Source organism: Rattus rattus, chromosome 4 (assembly GCF_011064425.1).
Source record: "Rattus rattus isolate New Zealand chromosome 4, Rrattus_CSIRO_v1, whole genome shotgun sequence".
Taxonomy (NCBI): Eukaryota; Metazoa; Chordata; class Mammalia; order Rodentia; family Muridae; genus Rattus; species Rattus rattus.
Window position 1 is genome coordinate 154,723,745 of NC_046157.1, and position 25,684 is coordinate 154,749,428.

The 25,684-nt window shown below is 47.1% G+C and overlaps 1 protein-coding gene and 1 pseudogene across 1 annotated transcript; one reads left to right on the forward strand and one right to left on the reverse strand.

The window, feature by feature from the left end:
- Positions 1-263: 263 nt before the first annotated feature.
- On the reverse strand, positions 264-1,745 carry LOC116898551 (putative sperm motility kinase W). Its single transcript, XM_032899763.1, has one exon. The coding sequence runs from the start codon at positions 1,743-1,745 to the stop codon at positions 264-266; it is 1,482 nt and encodes a 493-aa protein (XP_032755654.1).
- Positions 1,746-14,130: 12,385 nt separating this feature from the next.
- On the forward strand, positions 14,131-14,840 carry LOC116898552 (annotated as a pseudogene).
- Positions 14,841-25,684: the final 10,844 nt, after the last annotated feature.

Below are 25,684 nucleotides of genomic sequence, written 5' to 3' on the forward strand. Positions count from 1 at the left end.
TCACCTTGGCAGTACCCACAGCTCTTGCTCATTACTGCTAGTGTAGCTGCATCAGATAGCACCTAGGCATGGTCCAGCCGGATTTCCTCTTGAGGTGGTGAGCCCAGGATCAGGGTTTATCCAGCTGGAGTAGAAATGCATCTGACATCCCAGGAGACCCTAGAAATGTACACCTTTCTGATTTTTCCAACAAGAAGACACGAATAAAGACAGAGAACACAAAACACAAAGCAGAGCTTGCGCCTCCGATGCCTGCTAACCCTTCATTGGGTTTGGCCTCCTGCCTCTTTCAGGGGTGCCACTTTCTTGGAGAATCTTTGCTGGGTTCTTTTCTTCCAAGCCCTGGGCAAACAACTGAGTCTTGACAGGCACTCCCTGATGCTGTTCCTCAGTCTCTTAAAGCACCCCATCTGCTGAGGGGGAGATGATGTTTCAATGTCATAGTCTTGGTCAGGAAGCACAGGCAATTCGTCCTCCAATAGGCTTCTGCAGATACATGGGTCACTCCCATGTCCAGAATGGAGGTAACAGCTAAAAGTACTGCTCTTCTTGTTGGTACAATCTACAGAAATGGGAGGCATAGAGACACTTCTGGCCACCTTGTATCTTGGCGGTGCCAAGGCAACAGGCCCATGCTCTCCTGAGGGCCAGATGTGGAGTGGGCAAAAGTTGGGCTCACTGCCCCTTCTCACTAGGGGAAGACCAGGGACAGAGGGATATGACTTGGATGGGGATGGGGTACGGCACAGGTTCAGAGGCTTGGATGATGTGATTGATGTATACGCAACCCTCTTGTCTTCTTGTTCTTTCAAAATTAAATATGCCCCCATTGGTTCATCAAATTTTTGGTTTTTCAATGACTCCCTAATCTCACTGGCATTAAACCCCATGCCACAGAGCACATCTATTATTTGGGTGTCTGGGTAGGTCTTAGGTGACATATTTGGTTCAGACTTTATGACCCATGGGTGTTCTTCAATAGCCTCAATGAAGGGCCTCTTCTCTATGGGAACTGTGAGCATTTGGTGAATAAGATTTTCGAGCTGCCCAGAAAAGTGAGATGGGATAGCATAGGTCCGTGTAATGATCTCTTCCCCAGTATCTTTATCGGTAACTCTTTTGAAGGGGACGTACCCGGCGGTCATAAAGTAGAGCAGCACGCCCAGACTCCACACATCGGACTTTTTTCCATCATATGGCTCCCCGAGTAAAATCTCTGGTGCAGCAAAACGTTTGGTCCCACATTTCCCACTCAGTAAGGTGCCAGGTCTCTGATGTGCTGCAAGGCCAAAATCGATGACCTTCATGAGCCCGTCTTCATCTTCCACGATGTTTTGTGGTTTAATGTCCCGGTGGACAATATCGAGTGTGTGGCAGTATTTGATTGCTGACACGATCTGTCCAAAATTTTTCTTTGCCACTTCTTCCTGAAGGGGGCCATCTTCAGCTATCAAATCATATAAGTTTCCTCCTGGAGCAAACTCAGTCACAAGGTGAACATGTTTTTCTGTTACCAGCACTTGATAGAGGCAAATAATATTTGGATGGTGTAGCATCTTGAGTATTGATACTTCTGACAGGATCCTTTTTATGCACCTCTCTGTGATCTGTATAGTCTTTATGGCCACGAGGGCCTCGGTTTTCCTGTGGCAGGCGAGTTTCACTGTGCCGAATTCACCGTGGTCAATGGAAGAAAGCATCTTATACTGACGCCCTATGCTCTTCTTTTGGGAGTGCCTCGCCATGAGGCTAGGTATTCACTGTGCTCAGGTGCACACGTCAGATTCTAACGTAAAATAACTCACAACTACCAAACAGCTAACTGAACTGAGGTCCTCAATCTGACAACTGACAAACTAGACACCGAGGAAGGAGTCCCACAGGTTACCCAAAACAGCTACCTGGTCAGTACAGACAAAACCACAGACCAGCCCACTGCCTTATAGAGGGGACACTCATTCTTCTATCACAGTGTCTCTTTGTGAGGTCAGAGGCAGAAATGGACCAAGCACAGCACGCTATAACCCAGAGTGGCTATTTCCACTTTGGGCCCAGGGACCTTTCATTTCCATGAGAATGAGAATGCCCTCTCTGAGCTTCTGCTTCTGCAGATCAGACAGATGGATATTCACAAGTCTAGAATTACAGGCAGCAGAGTGCCTCAGTGGACTTTGTAGCTGGATAGTGAGTATGTCAAACTAACCATCTGGACTTTCAAGAATGAGGTGCACTTTGGACAAGTGTTCTGCAGAGAGAGAGGCTAAGTCAACACAAAGTGTAACTGGGAGCTTTTCTACCCAGACTCTTTATTTCCAGAATCATGACTCTGAGAATAAATGCCCAGATTATAAGCTGTGGCCCGTTCTCCAACCAGCTTGTAATTTATATAACCTGTTTACTCTAGTCTGTGTCTGCCACATGGTTGGTTATTTCTCCTCAGATTCATGCTTCTGGTTTCCTCAGCCTTTGGGGCCAATCTCCAGGTCTTGACTTTTTCCCAAAGTCCTATGGGTCTCTGCCCAGTGTTCCACCTTCTATTTGCTGCCTTAGCTAACAGCCCATCAGCTTTTTATTACAGGTGATGCTTGCACAGACTATGGAAGAGATTCTCTCTACATCTCCCCCTTATCGTCCAATAAAAGGCCCTTTCTCTAACGTCACTAAACTTCGTACCTAGGAACAACTGTGAAATCCAGTGTCCAGCCTGACTGTATTTAGCCACCTTAGAAGAACAGTATTCTAATATTATTCCTATCTTGGCAGTTGGGTTTGGGTTTCTGTAAATAAATTATTTTCTATTTATTTACATGCATATTCTATTATATTCTATGCATTTATAAACCAAAGAACATCTCCTTAGGCCTTAAAACAAATGTCCTTAGTCTTCAACCCCATCAGAGACCTGAGGAGTAAAATGGCCTGCGTATGCTAGAAGTACAGATCACGAAACTCCAAATCTATAGCAATGACAGGGACAGCTTGACTGCCCAGACAGTCACCCAAAGTGTGCAGGAGTCTTTGCAGCATCCATCTTGAGCCTTCCAGCCCAGAATATCTGACAGACTTTTCTGTGAAGCAGGCATTGTGACAGATTGCTTACCTTGTCTTGGCAGAGCTTGGCCATCGACTTCCCTGTGTCTTATTTGTCCCCGACTTAGACTGCATTCTGTCTCCATCCTTCAAGGACTAAAATTTCACATTACATAGGTACAGTACATTAAACAAGAGTGAAAGCAGCAAAACAGAATCCTCCATCTGCATCGAGATACAAAGCCCAGGCCAAATGTAAAATTATTTGGCTTATTGATGTCCTTTGGTCTAAAAATAGATTCCATAATCTACACTTGTATTCTTATGCATGCACACATACATACATACATACACACATACACACACACATACACATACACACATATGTGTGTGTAGAGTGTGTGTGTGTGTGTGTGTGTATTGCTATTATTTTTCTATCCCGGTTTTCTTTTCACACATTCTACCCATGTTTCCACCTGAACATTAGTTAGGAGACAGGAAAAGGAATAGAAGAAAGAAAAAGGAAGAGGAAAAAAAGAAATCACCGAGTCTAAACTCCTTTCCTTTGTTTCCACCCTAATCAGGACCATTAACAACTTTTACCCAGGCCCCCTTAAAAGATGGCAAACATATACTACCTTATAAATAAGCAAAATCACCCACCCCGTCCTTTTGTGAATAGGGTGTCATTCTCTGCACATCGCTTCCTGCCGTTTGGTGGTATCTTTTACCTGTGGGTGCCCAAAGAATTGGAATCTCGGCCTGCCTTAAGAAAGCTGGCTATAACTTTAGTTGTCCAGTCTCTGAGTTCTGAGAAAGTGTGGGGCTTGAATCAAAACGTTCATGGGACAGTCTGAAGGGCTGGACCAACTAGAACCAGCAGCTTTGAAGTTGCCGTAGAAGGGGATTTGATGAAATGGCTTTGGCTGCAGTCTGAGGCTGAGCCTAGCAGGTTGATAGAATGAATATGTCTCAGGGTCATAGTATCATACTCAGCATCCTGACAGCAGATCTTCTCATGGCTTCTTTTACTTCATTGGTGACTGTAAGTATAGACTTCTATAGGTAATGTACGCTTTTGCATGAACCGCACACTGATGGGGTACGAGGTGTGCTCAATCGGTTAAGGAGGATTTGATGAGCAGGTAAAGTTTTGGTTTTTCTTTTAAATGTAATCTTGGACTGTATAACCGAAGTTTAATGTGAATTTTCACCCATGCCATTCTTTTGAATGGCGTGGATCTGTCCTGAGGAGTCTGTGGCCAACAAGATTTACTGGCAATGCTCACCCGAGGTCTTGGCTGGAGACTTTTTCACGTCTCAGTCCGTCTGAGTGCTGTTCCCATGTAGAGGGATCAGACAATCAAGTTACCCTTTTGGTTGGTCTTCATGATTACTTTCTTTTTGTCTGTAGTCAGGATCTTGAGGAGTTTTCTCCCAGTTAACTCTGACATTTATTAATTTTGAAGGACCGGACAGTTTTCCTTTTTCTGTTGAAGCAGGAGCATATTCTCTTCCTTGATGCCCCACATTTCTTGCCTTCTATTCTGAGGTTATCAGATATTATTCTGACCTGATTCAGAGTCCTTTCTAAGACCTAGTGCTTTTTAGCTGGTGTTTTATCTGCCTCTTTGGCATTTAAAACATTTAAACCCAATGAAACAGTATGCAATCTATCTTTTGAGAGACCCCATATTCCCCCTTTGTTGTATGAGCCCTTCCTTTAGAGTCCTGTGAGAGCTCTCCATAATTGTTTGACCTGTAGGTTGGTAATGTACTTCTGTGACGTTTTCTATGCCACGATGTCTTTAAAACTGTATAAGGGATACACGTGTTAAGGCATCATCAGGTCGAGTTTGCCAAGGCATTTCCCAGATAGCCATCATGGGTAATAAGTGTAGAATTTCAGAATGATCCTTTTCCAAATTCAAGGCAGAAGCCCTGTGGAAGTCCGAATGTATAGCCAGTGTATGATATATCAACATACATGCATGTTTTAAATTTTTGAAATCTACAAAATGAGACACGTAATCTGTTATAGGATGCTGCTTTAATGTGGCATGTTTAAGCAGAATCTGGATTCTTGACTGAGAATATTAAGCCTGTATTGGCAGCCATTTTCCTTCCTCAAGCCTTTGTGCATTTTTCTCCTCTGGAAATAGTTTCTGCTCTCATTCTAGGTTCCGGATCAGAACCTTTCAAGACTCTTTATTCTGATTTAAAGTTTCCTCTCACCTTTGTTCTGTGGCCTCTGACCTAGCGTTCCACCTCCCATCCCTCTCTTAGTTACGCCTGCTTTATTCTGAACTTAAAAGTTGTTCTAGAAAACTACAATCACTCCTGACCATAGTCCCTTCTTGCTCACAGTCAAAACAGCAGTATATGTAGTCCTTCTGCCTTTCTGCCTTTCTGCAGGCTGCTGAGGCCAGCGCATGTCTATGGCCGCTGGCTACCATCTCTGCTTGGTCCAGCAGGCTGCCCTTGACAGTTAGGGGCTGGAGCTGCTCTTTGCCCTGTATCTGCTGCCCTCTCTGGGAAGGTAGATCAGGCTCTCAGAATTCCAGTGCACTGTTTTTGTCTAGGGGCCATTGCAGGCTCCTCCCATAGGCACATGCTGGGTTCTGACAGGCCCAGGCTGCTCAGTTCCTCTGCTGCACCAGGGAAGTGCATTAAAGCTGTGGCCTGAGAGAGACCTTTGATCAGCACTGCACCCTCCAGCTGTATGGGCTCAGGAGTCACCAATTAGAGGAGCAGCACCCAGGAGCTGCACTGAGGGGCCAGTAGAAGAGCCCTTTCCTCTCAGTAAGTTTTCAGCAAGTTTTTAAAAGTATTGTTGTTGCTATATGATGATGATGGTGATGATTATACCTTGTGACTTCTGCATTGCCTCTCTGTGGTTTACTGCTGCTTGGCTGGGAAGTTGTCTTGCAACCAAGGTTTCTCAGGCTCTAAGCCTGGATTCTAACCTCACATTCAGTGTCCATTAGTAACCGCTGCCTTTTCTACCCACCATCTCTGTTATCAGAATTACAATGCTGAGACTTATTTATGAGCAAATGCCCAGGCTGTAAGCCCTGGATCATTCTCAGGCTAGCTTGTACCTTTCATAACTTGTTTCTTCTAGTTAATGTCTGCCACGTTTCTGGTTACCTGTCCTCAGTTTCATGTGTCCAACATCTTCAGATTTCAGGGCCAAGCTTCTGCTCTTGCCTCAGTCCCAGGATCCTCCCTCCCTCCCCCTCCCCCATCCCTCCTTTCCTCCCTCCACACTCTCTGCTGGTGGATCTCCCTTCTATTTCCTGCCTCAGCCAATCGGATGCCTACTTATTGGCAGGAGATGCTTCTACAGAGACATAGGAGAGTCTCTCTACAAGGGAGTTTTGTCAACACCACATTCACAGGCTTCTGATTTTGGGACCTGGAGGAAGAAAGGCAGATTCAAGACACCAGGAGCTCTTGGCCCTCTCTAACTTGAATTTTTTTTTGGTTCTGGCCAACAATGCTGCTTCCAGTGTATATTAAAGGGCATCATTAGGTGTGCAATGCCCAGAAAGGCGGCAGCAGCAACTGGAGTCTCGTAGGCATGAGGATACTCGTCTTAGAAGCACCGAGGTGTCTTAGCACCCCCCTCCAGGCTCCCGTCATGCCTCTTCACCTCACAGGGTCCTGCCAAACCACTAAGTTGACTCCTTACAGATAAGAGAGTGGGTTTTTAGCTCTCCCTGGTGATCTTGGGTGCTGGCTTGCTCTCAGATGCTTTTCCAGGAAATGTCAGGACACCTCCTGGAGAACTGCCTCAGTCTCTTGTCTGCTCTGGGAAAAATGTGTTTTCTTTCCCAGTTCTTAGTTCCCTGAGACACTGCTCTGACTGTGGGACAGGATCTCATGCTCAACCAGAGGTCACGCTCAGGTTTGTCTTTGCGACATTGACTAGCTCATAAGGACTTGGGAGACTAAGGGACCCAATAAAAGATCCACTCTGTCCTGATCCACATCCCTGGTCCTGCTCATAGTCTCCTTCAGAGTCAGGACCTGCTCCCCCTCAAGCAATGGACTAGGGTGTTGCATTTTTCCTCCCCTGCAAATGCATTGTTCATTCTCTTAGTGTAATTGTAGACTCTGACGATAGCTTAAGCCTCGTCTTAGAAGCTTGGAGCCTCCACATGATCCTACCTAGGCCTAGAATGTTTTCAGCCTCTAAGACGTACTTGGAAGAAGCTCACCCCTTCTTGGTTCTTCCTCCTCTTTATAAACTCACCCAGTAAAGCTGCTTCCTTGTCATTTCTCTCTGCACTGTTCTTTTAAGTAGCTCTTTTTCCTCTCTCTTCTTGTGAGAGTGAGGCATATACTCTTCTGTCAAATTTTCTTAGATTCATCGCTTCGTCTGCCACTCAATTAGACGGAACTTTTAAACATGATGCTACTTTCTGCACTGTACTTTACCTTCTCTGTTGTGATTAAGGTGTGTACTAAGGTTGAGCCATACCACAACTAGGAACACATTATTCAAGAAAAATGCGCAATCTCTGGTTTCAAGGTTTAAGAGTTTAATCAAATATCCCGCAGCAATCCATGTGCATGGGACTGCCTTCGGCTGTTTGTTGTCCCAGTTTGAATTCTACGGCTGTGATCAACGCCAGGGCAAAAAGCCTTGGTTAGGGAGGAAATGGTTGGTTTAATTGGCATCCCAGTGAAACCCTTCACTGAGGAAAAGTCAGGGTAAGGAGTCAAGCAGGAGCAGAGGCAAGAAAAATGGAAGAAAGTTACTCACTGACTTGTTCTCCCTGGCTTCCTCAGCTTGCCTTCTTGTGTAACAGAGAACCACTGCCTAGGAGTGGTGCTGCCCACAGTGGTCTTTATGGAACTCCTCAGGGACCAAGAAAATAGCCCATGGACGTGACCACAGGAAGAAAAGTGGAGGTAATTTCTTAGTTGAATTTTTTTCTCCTCGTGTCTCTGTGTCAAGTTGACCAAAACCATCCAGTTCTCTTGCCTTCTCTCAGTGTAAGTCTACTTCCTTCCAAGGTGCAAAGATATAACCAAGGCCACCCCAACTTTGCTAAGAACCCAAGGCTTTAAGACCACAGAATTTCCCACTGATATTCCGTCCCTCCTCCAACTCCTTGAATTGAATCTAAGGTAAATCGGCTCAGGGTCCTGACTTAAGCCTCATTTGAGGAGGGGACCTGTGAATGTACACCTCTAGGTGGACTCCCCCACCACCTGCTGTGCTGTGTGTGAGGGTCTCTGCACCGGTGCAGATGTGTCTCATCCCCTAATTATGGATAAAGGTGGCTGACTAGAGACTAGGATTACACACAACCAGTTAGTGGTTTCATTCTGCACTCAAATGTCTACAAGTCAGACATTAAGTGTGGATCATGATCATAACAGAAACAAAGACAGAATGTTAGGCCGACAGCAAACCTCAAATAAAAAAGATCACCTCATCAATTGCATCCACAACCATGCAGTGGTGAGAATGAACCCTTCATTCGTGGGACTCCTTGAGTGCTCATTAATCTCACCTGTGCCCTGTCACTCAGCCCTTTGAGAGGATGCAGAGCTCAGCAGATGTGGAAGGCTGAACCAGTGCTCCAGCTGAGTCAATGCCTGTAATGACACTGGGCCTCTGAAAGTGTCCTGGAGAAACATCAGGAAAAGGACTGGTAGACAGAGGTTGGGTTCTCTGAGGCGACAAGTTTGGATGTGTGTGTGCATGAGCATGTGTGTGTGTGTGTGTGTGTGTGTGTGTGTGTGTGTGTGTGTGTGTGTGTGTGCGTGTGCCAGTGTGAGTGCGAATGCACATATGTGCATGATTTCTATGTAGGCCCATTCCATGGAGTCCAGGCATCTTGACTTTGGTGAACGTGGCTAAGGCACAAGAAGGCTGAGAGCATCCCAGAGCTCCCTAACTTCCTGCAAAAAAGACAACCAGAGACTGGTTGGCTCCAACCTGGACAAGGTCTCAGAAGCAGTTTTCCCTACCTAACCCGTGCTCAGGGAATGCACTCACTAGAGGATAGCAGCCAGGACAAAGCTTTCACTCTGGGCTTGATGTCCCAGGTGCCACAGTCTGAGATATACAGACACATTCCCTGAGGGTCAGATTCCAGAGCAAGGCAAGAGCAAGAAGAAAGGCAGAAGACAGGAACAGAGGGCAGCTGGCTCCTGTGTTCTCCAACTTAGGGACTGTTCCCCTGTGGGCACTGGGCCTGAAGTATCCTCAGAGCCCAGGACTGGGACAATGCCCTCAGCTCTCCCAGTTGAAAGAGGAACATCTGGGCACACGTGGCAGGCGGTCCTTTGACAGCGCTTTTCCCGTTTGTCTTGCCATATGTGGCCAAGGGGCTCCTTCCAGAGAGAGGGAAGTTCTGGCAGATCACTATCAGGAGCATGAACCCCAAGCATCAATCACAAGAAGTCAGGTCAGCAAAGGTCGTGCTCCCTGGTTGAAAGTGTGCAAGTCTGCTCTTACAGGGTAGCCAGGTGAGCCTTCCCACTGGTTACCTTCAGGGAGGCGTTGACTCTTCCTGGCTTGTGTTTCCATCCTGTGGTCTGACCCAGTCACCATGTTACCTGTTGTGGCTTGCCATCTGCATGTCTTGCTTGGTTTGAGTCTCTGGAAAGCTGCAGACCTTGTATCCCAGATGTCTCTGTAGCCGAAGTTTTTGTGGAACAATCTCTGAGGTTGTAACCACTGAATACCGTGAGTGGTTAGGGCGTGGATATCAACCAAGGAGCATGGTAGAGGCAGGGTCATTCCTGAGGCAAATCTGACTCTTGCTCCTGGCATAGCAGCTGGCTTGAACAGCACATGTGCTCTTGTTTCTCTGGCAAAACAATGGGGTGGGCTGAGGAAACACTCTAGGCCAGGTTGTTCTTGGTCCTAGATTGTCTACAACTGTCTCTCCTAGATTCTCAGTCCTAACCCTCAGGAAGAAAGCCCCTTTGCGTCAAGTAGAAATTCTATGAGTTGCAAAAAAAACCCACGGCAACAACAATAATCAGATCTATGGTTGATCGAAGTTCGCACAGGCTCAACTCAGGCAGCAAGGTCTGCAGTGTGGGACACATGTCGGCCTCGTACCCTCTCCTCTGGCTTCACTTTGAGGTCACTCTGCTCTGTGTTGCAGTCAGTTCTTTCATTTCTCAAAAGTGATCATTTGGACACTTCAGTGCCACTTTCTAGAACAGTGAGTGTCCTTTTTTGGAAGTCTTTCCTGCTAAAGACCTACGTAGTATTTAGTCAGAGCCTAACTGGTTCTTCTTGGGGGGAACGTCCTGACGAATCCCTGCATGGTAAAGTGCAGTTCATCAATAGCTACTCTTGAAGCAGAGTGGGGCCATCTGAAGAAAGGGCGCACGGTTGAGAGCTTGGACTGTTTGTTCTTGGAGATGATCTTCCTTGGCTCCCAGCCCTCACGCCCAGGGACTAACAATCACGAGTCACTCCAGTTGCTAGGTGATCCAGAGCCCTCTGCTGGTCATCATAAGTGCCTGCACGTACATGCATAGCTTACAGACACACACACACACACACACACACACACACACACACACACACACAAACAGAGAGAGAGAGAGAGACAGAGACACAGAGACAGACAGAGACAGAGAGACAGAGACACAGAGAGATAGAGACAGAGAGGCAAAGAGGAAGAGAGGCAGAGAAACTAAAAATAATGTTTTGAAAAAGGAAATAAACATTTAATTGGACGTTGCACAAAGAAAGACAACACTTTAAATTTTATGTCACTCTGAGTGCCATGGTGAGAACTCAGGCCATCCCATGACAATCCGAGGACAAAAGTAGGGGCTACTATTCATATCCACTAAAGCAACCTTGGTCCATGCTGTAGGGACATATTTAATCAATGTGGCAGAAGATAACCCACAAGTTAATCTGGCATTTGCGTTTATCCTTAGTAAGATCATATGGGTGTGGTGTCAAGACAGCGCAGTGGTTATGTGCACTGGCTGCTCATGCAGAGGCCCCAGGTTGGAGTCCCAGCACCTACAGCGTGCCTAACAAACCCTTGAAACTCCAGTACTAACAGATCAATGCAAACAGGACAACAATGTGTTCTCCTAGGGACCAGGAGACACGAGAACATCAGACCTCTGGGCCCGGTCTTCTGATCATTCCCAGAGTGTGTCAGGAAAGTAATTTTTTCCTATGATTGGATATTTTTATTTACATTTTAAATATTATTCCCTTTCCCAGTTTCCCCTCCAGAAACCCAATATCTCATGCCCCCCGCCCCCTGCATCTATGAGGGTGCTCCCTCACCCATCCACCCGCTCCCTCCCACCCCTTGCCCTGGCATCCCCTACTCTGCGGCATCCATCTCCTACCATTGATGCCCTACAAGGCCATTCAGAAAGTGTTTTGACTTTCAGATTTCAGATTTCTTGCTCTTAGAAGCCAAATCAAACCTTTCACTTCAGCAGTCTTATCAAGGATGGTACTCTGTGGTCATCTAAGCCAGGCCCCTCCCTCAGCTCCTCTTGCTCGCTATTTCCTGGTCGACACTTCCTCTGTGGTGTGAAGGAGCAGTAGAGGGCTGAGAAAGGATCTCAAAGTCACCCTAAGACTCTGCCCTGGTGCTCACACACGGAGAGGAATTAAGATTCACCTAATAGTTGTCCAAGAGTACACACTTGGGCCCCACCACAAAGAAACATAGATCAAAGCTGACGTGGCCCAAGGTATTGAACCCTGACTCACCAGTGCTTGCCCAGTGAGTATTTTACACACTTCACTATATCCCTAGGACCGGAGCAATAGCCACTAAGGGAGTGGCAGGATGTGGAGTGCAATTACAGCCAATGGCATCCTCAGTGTCAAGCCAAGTAGCTGCAGCGAAGCCTCCCCAGACTGCTGGGCCGGGCCAAGATCCAGCGAGGAAGGCTTCCTCAGGGAAAACTGTTCCCAAGAGTATTACAGCTCACTAAGACGGATGTGCTCGGATGATTCTTGGTGAAATAGCTCATGCACTTTTTCCCTTGTGGACAGAGGCCTGTTCCACATTCCAGGAATGGACTGGGATCCAGGGGTCGATGCCTCTGTTTGGCTCAATCTTGAGAGGTTAGGATGCTTTATATGCATGGGGGAGGGCCTCAGGTGCTGTCCCTAAGTGACGTGATCCTTCTAGTGGAATGTTTTCGTCACTTGTTCTGAAACCAGTAGGCCCTGGCCTGAATTGGAACTAATGCCTAGAGTTCGCAATTATGAGAATTCCGAGTTTTTTTTTTTTTTAACTAACTTCATTGCCCGGTCTTCTGTCTAGTGTCAACCCCCACTGCCCCACACAACACAAACCAAAGCATCTAATCAATACTTGGGGTAGTGAACTGAAGAGAAGGCCCTCAAAAGAAGACCCACAAAGGTAGACACTTCAACAAGTGCTCAGCATCCTCACCATCCCGGGAAGGGAATTAAAGGTGTTTGAGGTGACAGGTCCCCCCTCCACCATGACTGGTAACAAGGAAACCAAGGCCAACAAATGACAGGCAGGACAGGGAGAATCATGGATGCTCACACACTGATGGTGGGAAGTGAGACCGGGGAAGTGACCCTGGATGCCAGCATGAAAGTTCCTCAGAACAAGGAAAAGGGGACTCCTGCCTGATCCATCAATGTAGGGCACGGATCCTCAGACATCCAGGCTCATGGTTGCCCTGTTCACTATGGCTCAGAAGGGAACCGACAGGATGAGCACAAACATGTGGGAGGGGATGAGAAATCAGCAACACTGTCACATCATTACATGTGAAGGAAATTGAGATAAGCAGGACGTGTGTCGACATGGAGATCAAGATGCTAAGTGAAATAAGCCAGTCTCAGGAACAGAAATGCGTGTGTGTGTGTGTGTGTGTGTGTGTGTGTGTGAATGCCTGAGAATGTCTTGCTCAACTGTTTGTGTGCCTTTGTGTTTCAGTCTTAAAACAGGAAACGTAAGAGTGGACCAGTTCTGAGAGGGGAACACAGGTATTGTGGGCGAGAAGAGGAGGCACCGTATGTAATGTGTATGACACAACATCGGAGTGAGGAAATAGCTGGGATTGGAAGGAAACCCATTATGAGGTTCAGGAAAGTGAACAGGCCACTGGGAAGAGGATGGAACTACGGTGTAATCCATGCATAGGTACACACAAGCTTGCATGCACACACGCAAACACAAGTAGCACATTTTGTTCAATTGGTTTTCAAGAAGAAACCTAAAATACAACATAATTAAAAAAAAAAGAAAGAAACCAGGGCTAAACGAGAGCAAGGATATAATGAGGGTAGTTGTGTTAGCCTAAAGACCCATACAACATCCCAAGATCCCTCAAAAATAAAGCTTACTGAGTAGCAAACAATGTAAAGTAAAATATGCAAACACGGCAAAGCCTGAGGCAGAGACAACAGAACTGACTAAAATCTCCAAGGCCAGCCAGGCTAATATATGACCCAACAAAATCAATGGGGACTGTAGAGAAGCAGGGTGGAAGGAGAGAGCTCACCATCAAACACTTTCCTCTAACCGTGACCCTTACTGTGAGTGCCCAGCACACCAACGCACATACACACATGAAGAAATGCACGTGTGCACACACATGTACACAGAACCACAGCCACACAAGCAAAGGTAATTAAAGAGTAAAAGCTATAATCAAATTCATACTGATCAGACATGCTAGTGCTCATGAAGGGGTGGTGTGTTAGACAGGGAAAGGTGACCGGTGTGGGGGATTTGAGTTCCTACAGGCACAGCTACAAGTTTTGAAAATCTCCTGGAATCATGTTTGCAATGCGTGAGATAATCATACCAATGGCTGTTGAATTCTTAGCATATGTTAAAAAGTTCCCAAGTTGTACTCTACAAATCCCTGCGTTGTATGGGACAAAAAGTTTAATAAAATCGTTAATCCTCCTTCTCAGCTCTGTGTGGAGCACTCCTTAGGTTGGACGCCCTCGCCTCGGCTTTTAGCAGAGGTATCTGGAGCCCCCTCCGACAGCCTCTATCCCCAGAGGCAGGAAGACAGTACAAGCTAGGAAGAACCTTGGAACCCTCCAGGACCCAGGAAGCAGAAGGGCAGCACACCAGCAAAGCTGCAGAACAGAACATGGGAAGCGCAAAGTTGGCCAAGAAGAGAGCTGGTCAGGGAGAGGAGAAGTTTCCCCATCCCTGCCCCGAAGGAACATCGTGGGCTGCAGAATTTCTCATGGGCAGAAGGAGGGACATGAGCCCATCACACAGTGGAAAGGAACTGTGCTGGATCAGGTGGCTGTAAAGACCTCTCTCCACCTGCTGAAATGTGATGGCATTGACTGTGTCTGTGGACTGGAAGTTAACAAAGACAAGAGGGTACTGTGCCTTAAAATTCCTTCTGACAGGGTAGCATCATCCCAAGTCACTGACACCAGCCTTCTTGATGCCATCATTGGCAAAGCAGTGGAACATGTATTTGAGGGTGAGCATGGCAATGAGGGTGATTGGAGGGGCATGGTCCTGGGCCAAACTCCTATCTTGGATGCCAGCTTTTATATAACCTATGAGAAAGATCCTGTGCTGTACATGTACCAGCTTCTAGAAGACTATAAAGAGGGCGACCTCTGTATTTTGGCAGGGTGCAGAAAGCCGCCTCTTTTAGACATCAACCTTGAGCTGATGGATGCCCTGATAGGCAAACATGTGGGATACACCAAAGACGATGCCTCCAAGAGAACTGGCATGGTCATACACCAGGCTGAAGCCGAGCCCAGTGTGTACTTAGTTAAGTTTGAAGATATTGTCTGTGACTTGGCAAAACACTTCTAAGCATTTCACAAAGCGTCAAACAGCTGTATAAATAAAGATAAAGTTGTAATTTCTTTGGAAATAAAGTTGAAATTGTATTTGCTAAAAAAATACATTCATTAATCAATTATAGAAATAAGAAAGTAGAGCATTTCATTAAATGTGGGAAATCGAACAGTAATCAAACTAGGACCCGGGTCCTGTGGGTATAACTGGGTGTCTCAACTCTGCAGCCTGCTCCATGGATTGCATCTGGACCCCTAAGCCCGGTGGGGGGAGTTCTGACTAGCAGGAGAGCTGCCAGTTCATCTGTTTCCCTTCTCTGGCTTCCTGGAATCCTACAAAGTCAATGGCTCGCCCTTAAGAACACAGCAGCTTGGGCGGTGCGGCTGGTACAGGCCTTAGCTTAGGTCCAGCAGTCAGGAAGCAGAGGCAGGTGAAACTCTGAGAGTTTGAGGGCAGCCTGGTCTACAGAGGGAGTTCCAAGACAGCCAGGACTACACAGAGAATCCCTGTCTCAAAACAAAACAACCAGTCAGCCCTCTGAGGGGTTAGGGAGAGGGTATAGGTCCCTAAGGATATGTCCATAGGGTCACCTGACTCAGGCTGCTCTCCTGAGCTGCTGAGGAAATGAAGGAAAGTCACATTGAAAGTGAAGCTGGGAACAGCTGGGAACTCTAAGTGTGCCTGTGGCTACCAGGAATCTCAGGCTGTTTAATTGGTACAGCACAGGGGGAGGGGTTAGCTAGCCTGGGTGGGAGGTGTCTGTCCATGATCAGTGTCAGGCTGTAAACACCAGGGGGAGAAACCACACTGGCTAGAACTTGCACGCACTGATCAGTCATTCAGCCACACTCATGACTGGACTCCAGAGCAAAGCTGTGCTCTTCATCCGGGCACATAAGAGGAATACCCCGGCACATAAGAGGAACGTCCTTGCCAATTTAGGATGAGACACCCGGTCTGTGAGTCCTAGTTAAGCCAAGTGCATGTCAAAATAGACTGCAACAGGACCTCACCCATTCAAGTTTCTCCTGGTCCCTGCAGGTTAGGGACCATTTCACTGACAGGAGTGAGGACAGTCAGGGCCTCTCTCTGCCTAGGGCTCTCTGTAGCAGGCAGGTCAGAGTCATAGCTTCTCTCAGGCTGTGCCACACACATCCACTCCACCTAGTGAGCACTGAGTTCCACTGCAATCCACCAGGCCCTCACGTCTGCCTCAAATAGGTCCTGAGAGCTACAAGGGACAGCCAGCTGCTTCTGAAACCTGAGTTCCCACCTCTGGTGACATGTCACCTGGTCCTAGTCCTGCTCTTTCCATTTGTATGGTGACCATTGACCGCGTGTGCTGGTCCATTTGCCAACAACACAAGCAGGAGACATCTGAAAGGAGGCAAGTGTGATTGAGAGAATGCCTGCATCACATAGCCTACAGGAATGATGTGGTGTCTTCCTCAGTGACAGGTATGGGAGGATCATAGCCCTCTGGAGGATCCGCCACTACTGGGCAGCATGTCCTGAGAAGGACAGTCAGGTTAGCAAGACAGTCAGCAGCCCTCCTCTGAAGGCTCTCTTTCACTTCCTGCCTCCAGGTTCCTGCCCTGATGGAGTTCCTGCCTTGACTTCTCTTCAAAGAAGGCCAAGGATCAGGACACATGAGCCTCATGAAGCTTGTGTGCCCTGTGTTGCTTCTGGTCATAGTGTCTGCCACATTGATGCAAAGTAGCCTACGACACACTTGTATTTTGTACACTGGTCCTCACCAGGCAGTGGATGTTCCAGGACAGAGAATGAAGAAGGAAGGGAGGCTGATAGGCCCGCCTCCTTGCAGAAAGGGGATTGGTGGACAGCACTCTGGGGGATGGGCAAACCCTAACTGCCACAAACTGTTGTTTAACTTACATTAACTAGCCCAGAGCCCGAGATGAGGTATTCAGATACTCTGTCTTTATCTCTACATGACATTTCTCACTTTGGGGCAGGGTGGACTCAAGACCTCTGTGTAACCCTGGTATCCTCGAACTCCCTCATAAGACAAGGCTAGCAGTGATCTCAGAGATCCACCTGCCTCTGCCTCCCGGGTGCTGGGATTAAATGTGCGCACCTCCCCCCACAAGGCTTCCTCATGGCGTTTCTCACAGTTCAACCTCCAAATGTGGAGAACGCAGTGACCACCCCCAGGAGCCAGGCACAGGGAAGGCAGGAGATGGGAAGCTGGCCTGAAGCCTAAGGGAACAAAGTTTCAGGTGGGCAGGAGGAATCGTCTCAGACACTCTACACAGCAGGATGATGGTCGGCCTGAAGCGATCTCCTAAGATGTGCAGAGCAACTGCCGGCTTCCTTTGCCCGTGGGATCTTAGGAGACAGCGTGGAGACCCCTAACCCCCGGGATTTGAGGGAAGTGGGAGGGAATGAGCCAAGTTTGGATTCTTCCCAGAGTTAAGTCCTAATGTCTCCATAGTCTGTGCCCAGGCCCCAGCCTGTTGGCCTCCACAGTTGAACAGTATTAAGGGGCAGTATTGAGGCTGCAGTTGACCTGGCCGGTGGTGCAGGTTCTGCACTGGATAAAAGTCACTGAGAATGCCTTGGGAACGAATAACAAGGTGACTTGAGGAAGCAGACATAGCAGTTTTCTTTCCCTTTCCAACAGCTGGACTAGAAATGAATCCAAAGCAGGTACATAGGAGTCCTTTGGTTGCACCAAAAGAAACAAAAAACACAGCTCCCTTGAATACGAAACTGCAAACCACACACAGACTTACATATCGATGCTCCATGTGAACATGAAGTGGAGGTCGCCCCCTCACCATATGGGCACAGTGGCTGTGGTGATGTTAGACTTGAGGGCCTTTTTCTTCCTAGTGATCATGCTATGGACCTATGTAGGGGTTTGAATGAGGTTGGTCTCCATAGGGTCCTGGGAGTCAATACATGTTCCTAGCTGGTACAACTGTTTGGGAAGGGTTGGGCAGTGGGGCCTTGAGAAGAGCTGTGTTCCTGGTGCTGGGTTTGAAGGTTTCAAAGCCCAGGCCATTCCCAATGACTCATTCCCTCTCTGCCTCCCACATGCAGACCAAGTGAGCTCTCAGCTGTTCCTCTCACAATGGCTTTGTTGTACCACAGTAGACTCTCGGTCTATGAGTCTGAATTACAATTCACTTTTCTAAGTCTGCTGCCTTGGTCATGGTGTCTTACTACAGCAAAAGGAGGAAGACCCAGACCTTAGTAGCTATTGCTTTAGAGGATCAAACGCGCTGACATTTCCTCACTGAGAAGTCAAAGCCATTAGATATTTAATGGTTTTGCTGTTGAGTAGTAACATTTGGGACTGCTATAAAGGTTATTTAAGGGAGAGCCATTCCATGGTCCTCCCCATTTGGGGTACTTATGACCCTCAACAAGGACAAGTAGGGCCTGATGCCCATTCACACGCAGCTTCAGCAATGCAGCTTTTCTAAGATGAAGACCGTGCTGGGTCAGGCATTTGGAGATCATTTGTCCAAGGGTGGCCCCTCCTAACTGACTCCACATGCATACCTGATTATAAAGCTCCCGTGAACCCACTGGTTGAGTATGCTTGACTTGGGTAGAATAATTCTGCAGTCTGTTGCTTAAACCACATCTGGATGACACAGATACTTGCTTGTGTCTTCTCAAGGAATGCGGCTTAGTGCACAGGTAACTCTTTTGTGTAGGAAGACACAGGTTTATTGATAAGAACTTTTGATCCGCAACTTGGAAATTGTCCTCTAGACCCTTCCTGCCCCAGATCCTGATTACACTGAGTGAGGACTGGGAGGATGAGGGTGGGGAGGACAAGGTGAGGATGCTCAGTAAGGACGGCTCCGTATTAACAGTGGGTCAGCCAAGCTTTCTCCAGAGGGCTGTTGGCCTCACGTGTGAAGCTGAGGCAGTTTAGTAGACAAAGGAACAGATAATCACAGTATGATTTGAAAATCATGGAGTGGGGGAATGTTAAAGAATGAGCGCTTCTGTCAGAGGGACCTTCTGAAGTGGACTAACATGGAGGCTTTCTTCATATTGGGTGGGAGAGTCGTGAACTTGACACAGGAAGCCCCAGAGCTAAAGGTTTGAGAAGAGGGAGGATGGGAAGGACAAGGAAGGATGAGAGAGAGAATGTGGAGACGGGGGGAGAGAGATGGGGTGGTGTGTTAGGTTCATTCCTTAGTTTCAACCCACTTTACTTGCTCCCATCCCTGTTAATGTATAAATTATAGCTGATTTGTGGTTTTTACTAAAACAGTGGTTGTAATGTTGTGTGAAACTAGTGATACAACATTACAGACCTGCCCTGTGTCCCCATTTCTGAGGAAAGCAGCCTCTCTGTCCAGCTCTCATGCAGACTTTTCAATTTCTCAGTGCACACAGCATGGCTCCAAACCCTGTCTTCCTGGGATTGGGGAGATCTTTCTCTTTGACTGCACATGTGTCAGTGTAGACAACTAGAGGTTCAGGAATGCTAAAACCATGCTGACATTGAAGACAGGAGCAGCTTGGACTCTCTCCACTCCCAAGGAGGGAACAGCAGCTGCCAGGCCCAAGGTGCAGCCTGGTATCTCACCAGGCCTTAGGTGACCAGAGATCTGTCTTAAAGGGAGAGGCGATATTAATCAGGCTCTCACTTGGATAAGGAACTGGAAGAGGAATTTTCCTTGGTAGTGGGAGCTGAAACTAAAAGGATGTGGATGCGGAAAGGGCTGTTCAAAGTTTGGGTTAACAAAATGTAACACACTGTCAAGATTGTGGCTCCATGGTCATTCCTGTAGGGTGACAGCCCACGGTCTGTCCATGGTGAGGTTCCTGTACTGCCCTGAAATCCAGCCTAGCTTGCAGTGCTCATGTACAGGGTTTCCCCATGTGCCTGCTGCCTGGGTTCCTGGTTTCTCCAGTGACATCCTTCACCTCCATGTGCATAACTCCAGGAACTCTCCTCTGTAGTCCTGCTACTTCTCTGTTGTACCCAGGTGAGCTTGACCATAGCAGGGCTCTACGCGCGTGTGTTAAAGCATACTTTTCATCTTTCCCTAATGCTACTCCTTAAGACCCAACACCTGTCTGTTGGAGATTCAGCCAATGGCTGCTGCTCTGAAAGGGCAGCAGCAGTGAGCTGTGTGCATGGCCAGCGGTTATTTAATATCTGTAGCGTCACCGTCCAAAAACTTCATTCTGAGTTACTGTTGGTGACAGATCAAATCAAAGTTAAAACAACCCGCATCCTATTTGCGGTGTGGTCGTACTTTGCCAGAAGCCGACCAGAGAGCACTGGTTCGCTCCAGAAGTCAGCTGAGGTGACAGAACATTGTTGGAGGCAAAACTTGGGTTTTGCAAAAGTAAAAGTTGCTTAGTATTAATATTTACTCCCCTTGATTCTTTGTTATTCTGGGGCCAGAAACCTATGGCTTCAGGCAAAGTAACACCTGTTTCTTAACAGAGGACCCTGGGTCTGTGGGGTAGGAGTAAGGTAAAGGATTTATTGCTAGTGCTCCCTTCTCTGGCCAGTTAACCAGGAGCCCTTGTCTGCCTAGGCTGGTTACCTCTTTGTGAACTAGAGAGGAAAGAAAGGAAAATACTTAAACTTTTGTACACAGGCAAATTTGCACATACACATATACATTGATGCATATACATTCTAGCCCAGCAATCTGTCTCAGTGCCACAAGTGTTCATGCATGCTTGCATGTATACACATATACCTACATATGTACATATGAACAGACAGACATATACATTTGGATGGAGGGAGGGATGGAGGGATAGAAGGATGGAGGGATGGATGGAGGGAGGGATAGAGGGAGGGGTGGAAGGATGGAGGGATGGAGGGATGGATGGATGGAGGGAGGGTTGGAAGGATAGGGGGATGGAGGATGGATTAGAAGGATGGAGGAATGGATGGGGATGGATAGGGGGAGGGATGGAGGGATGGATAAGGATAGAAGGAGGGATGGACAGGATATGAGTGACTTTATTCCTCTCTCATGGGGATGGAGGGATGGCTTACTCATGATCTCATCAGGCACGCCCGGAATGGATGGGAAAGGATGGAGGGATGGATGGAAGCCAGCGCCATCTAGTGGTGGCGCATGTTATTGCGGCCCTCTACAATGGAGGGATGGATGGAGGGAGGGATAGAAGGATGGAGGATAGAGGATGGATGGATGGATAGAGGGATAGAAGGATGGAGGAGGATGGAGCAAAGCTCCCCAGTGCAACCCCACCATCTTTATTTCTGTTCTCTGGCATTTTCATAGATAAATGTTGCACAGAATGGGAGTGACAGAAGGATGTAGATACTGAGTTGCAAGCAGCTCTGTCCCGTAAGAGCGGTATAAACTCAAAGCAGCTCTTCCCCAGGGGCCTGCATCGCCATATTGCACACCAGTGGCTTCACTGCCAACATGAACTAGAATGGTTTTCCTGGATCACAGATTTCTCCCAAGTCTATTTGTCCTCTTTGTGGTTAGGGTATGAAAGCTCATTGTATTTATTATACAGCCTTTACTAAATATTATGAGGAATTGGAACATTCTCTTCTTGATTATCTATCCCCAGGAAACCAACTAAAACCATCTCTTAAAACTTTCTTCCTAAGATCAAATCAGGAATTCAATAAAATCATTCTTCATCTGAACAGTATTGATTCATGAAGTCATCTTTAGGTTGATCTGCAGGAAATCTGCTCAATGGGGTAGGTTAAAGCCCAAGGATTATTACACTAATTCCATAATGAGAGGAAAGGCACAGCACTTGCCAAAAGCAATCCCGAGATGAAGTCTCTTTGAGGCCTTGCATCTCACAGCTCAGCCATCTTAGTTCAAGCAGAGAGTGAGGCCTCCTCCAGGAAGGCCACCTGCTAGCCTTAGTGTTTCCTAAATGGCTCCTGACAGGACTTTACAGTTTATTCCTTGCTTCCCATCCATTCCTCTTGCTTTCGTACATGAACTTTCCTCATTTTCAGGTAGGATACCTAGAAAGTGGACAGATTGCTTGGGATATGTCTATCTCTGAACAAATACCTCCAAGATCCAACTTGATAACCCTTATCTGGCATTCTAAGTAACTGAAAGTTTCTACCCTGAAGTAGAAGTTTCCTGTCTTCTCCAGCTCGGCCTCTTAGTATGGTCTTTGAGAGAGATCAGTTCTGAGAGGTTGTTTTATGCCCCCTCACAGAGAATTTTTTTCCAGTTAAGGTTTTTACAGGAAGGCAGGATGTGATGTGATGAAGAGATGCCCTATGTACAGGGAGGAAGGTAGCTGGAGAGAGATGCCCTACGTACAGGAGGGAAGGTGGCTGGAGAGAGATGCCCTATGTACAGGGAGGAAGGTGGTTGGAGAGAGATGCCCTATATACAGGAAGGAAGGCAGTTGGTGACAATGTTCTATGTCAACTACTCTTCTCACGATCATCTGGGCTCTTCCACAGATACAGATTAGACACTTGGATTCTAACTATGCTTGGCTCACCATGGAGGCATCTACTAAGGAGAGGTGAAAATCCCTATGGGAAGAACTGCCCCATATTAAAAGAGTGCTTCCCAATTTTGATAGGTAAATGCCCTCTTTATTCTGACATTCCTAAATGATCCCCCCAAAAGACACATATCCTTCTATATAAATCCTGGCATCTCGTGGTAGAATGTTTTCCCTTAGATTGACATTGGGACCCTCCCAATGGGGACCTCAGTGCAGATACAAATCTCATTTTCCTTGTCTGAATTCAAAGGAATCAAAATGGATTAAGTATCTTTCACTGAAAATTCTGACCAATCATGTCTCGAAAATTGAATATAAGAACCAACTGTCTATCCAGCAACAAAATATATTATGTTAATTTTGGACCATGACACCCTAAGCAGGCTGCAGCCTTCCTTACTTCAGCAGGAACAGGTCAGAGAGGCTGCTGGGCAAGAAAAGGTCTAACACTCTTGTGTCCATGGGGCAGAGTGGCTGGACAACTGTCCTCGGTGGACCATCACCTGTGTCCACCATGTGTCAGAACTAATGGCGCAAGTGACTTCCTTACGTGCTTCAGCCCAGTGCACTTTATTTAGCTTTAGTAGGACTGAGAAAGGAGAGACATACAATGGTCATGGCAACTGCAGGCCTCAGGCCCTGTGAACAGTGCCCATTAGGTTAAGAAGGGTAACCTTTTTGGAAAGATACAGAAGGCTCAGCAGAGCGTATGCTTTCCTCCTGCCCTAATGGTCAGAGCTGGTTTAAACAAGAGTTGAGAGATGAGGTGGGGTAACTACTGCGAAGCAAGGGATATTTCACCACAAACACAACAATGGACTTGGTAATAGAGGATTTGAAAGTAGTCATGACCTAATGACCAGGCATGCTTGCAGTGTACGGGTCCGGCCAGTACGAAGTGGAGTAGTCTTCTGATGGGGGGTGAGGATTATAGGAAACACGGAAGAGAAGACTGAGAGACAGAGGTTCGAGGTGGAGAGGGCTGTCCAGTCAGTGCTGCTGCAGCCTTGAGCTTCTCAGAGGCTTTAGAGTATGGTGGGAAGCAAACTCCCAAGCCAGCAGAGACAGTGGCTGACGTACATTCAATACCTGTACCCATCTGGAGGCCTCCCTATCCCTCACTCCTCCTTCCTCCAAGACTAATAGAACATTGAGCTCCTCGACGGGAACTTCAAGTGGAAACCCTGTCCTCCTATGGTCAGTAGAGCAGGCAATCTGCCAGTAGACCCTGACCTGACTGGACTAAGCCTGACAGGCAGGCTTTCACAGAAGCAGGCAGAATGCCTCCCACAAGGCAGAAAAGGCACAAAGCTGCTGCTGGTACAGCCTCCTGAAGCCAGAAAGAAGCTCGACCCGCACCAGGCATGATGGTGAGAATGAGTTGTCCTCTTCGTTTCTGACATTATATTCTCAACCACTAATCCCTGTCCCATCCCTTTACAAGTCTATGGCCTTCTGGATCTCACAACGGAGGAGGTACCACTTGGAAAAGATTGTTTTAGCTCCAAGATCCAACCCAGGCTGATACCAGGACACTAAGCAAATCATGGCTTCCTACTTCTCTGTCTACACAGCCAGGTGGAGAGGGATTTCAACTAATCCACCCACAACCTATAGACCCCCAGCAGGCCATGTGGTTACCTATCCTGTGGCATGCCTTAGAGGTATAGCCCAGTGGCCCCAGCCCCACCAGAGAAGAGAAGACTTACAGGTCCAGGTACTCAGAGAAGGTGAACCCTTCACTCACATTCTGTCCAGAGTAGAGCAAAGTCCCCGTCAAATGGTGTCTTAGCCAGTGTTTCTATTACCGCACAAAACATCATGACCAAGAAGCAAGGTGGGGAGGAAATGGTTTATTCAGCTTACACTTACACATGGCTGTTCATCACCAAAGGAAATCAAGACAGGAATTGACACAGGGCAGGAACCTGGAGGCAGAAGCTGATGCAGAGGCCATGGAGGAGTGGTGCATGCTGACTTCCTTCCCCTTACTTGCTCAGCTTGCTTTCTTATAGAACCTTACAATACCAGCCCAGGGATGGCACCAGCTGCGATGTGCCCTTCAACATTTTTATTACTAATTGAGAAAATGCCTTGCAGCTGGATCTCATGCAGGCATTTCCTCAAGGGAGGCTCCTCTCTCTGGGATAACTCCAGCTTGTGTCAAGTTGACACACAGAACCAGCCAGTACAACTGATCCCTTGTCAACTTGAGAAACACATCACCATTAAGCCTCAACCCTCACTTTCTTATTCAACCCCAAGACCTAAATAATTTTAAAAGACCCACAGGCTTTACAGATTAAAATGTCAATCCCTTTAAAATATCCAATATCTAATAAAATTCAAAGCCTCTTAACTGTGGCGTACTTTCTTCAAGAGGGAAAAATATGGGCTGGAGAGAGGGCCCAGTGGTTTAGAGTATTGACTGCTCTTCCAGAGGTGTCCTGAGTTCAATTCCCAGCAACCACATGGTGACTCACAATCATCTGTAATAGGATCTGATGCCCTCTTCCAGTGTGTCTGAAGACAGCTACAGTGTACTTACATATAATGAAGTAAGTAAGTAAGTAAGTAAGTAAATACATACATACATACATACATATATACATACGTACATACATACATAAATGAAAGAGGGAAAAATATCAGCGCACAGTCACAATGAAAAGAAACATCAAACTCTAACTGCCCAATGTCTGGGATCCACTCACGATCTTCTGGGCTCCTCCAAGGACTTGGGTCACTTCACCAGCCCTGCCCTTTGTAGCACACACCTTGTCTTGTAGGCTCCAGATGCCTGTAGTCCACTGTTGCTGCTGTTCTTGGTGGTCATCTCATGGCACTGGCATCTCCAAAACACTGCTGTCTTCTGCTGCAACTGCACTGCACTTTCACAAATAGCCTCTCACAGGCTCTTTTCAGGGTGCTAAGCCTCAACTTCTCTTCAATCCTGGGCCTTGAATTGCCACTGAGGCTGCACCTTCACCAACGGCCTCTCCTGCACTCTTACAGTGTCAAGCTTCAGCTGCTACCTTCATGTATGAAACCTAGTAACCCTGGGTGACTCTTACACATTACCAAGTCTGGTGGACATGAGGTACGACCATGTGTGTGGAACACAGCTTCTCTGTGCTCTCAGGAAACACTTCCCTGATTTCACCTCAGTGGCGCTCATCTCTTCTAAATCACTGCAAATTTCTTAGATCCAGCAAGCCAGCATCAGTCATCCCAGTACTGCAAAGGATCCCAGTAATGCAAAGGTTTTGCTTCAGTAGTTTTGATATCTTGTTCATTACAGCTGATTCTACAGACCCAGCTAACCAAAACCACAAAACCTTTTGCACTGTTCTCAACATTATCTTCCAAGTTCC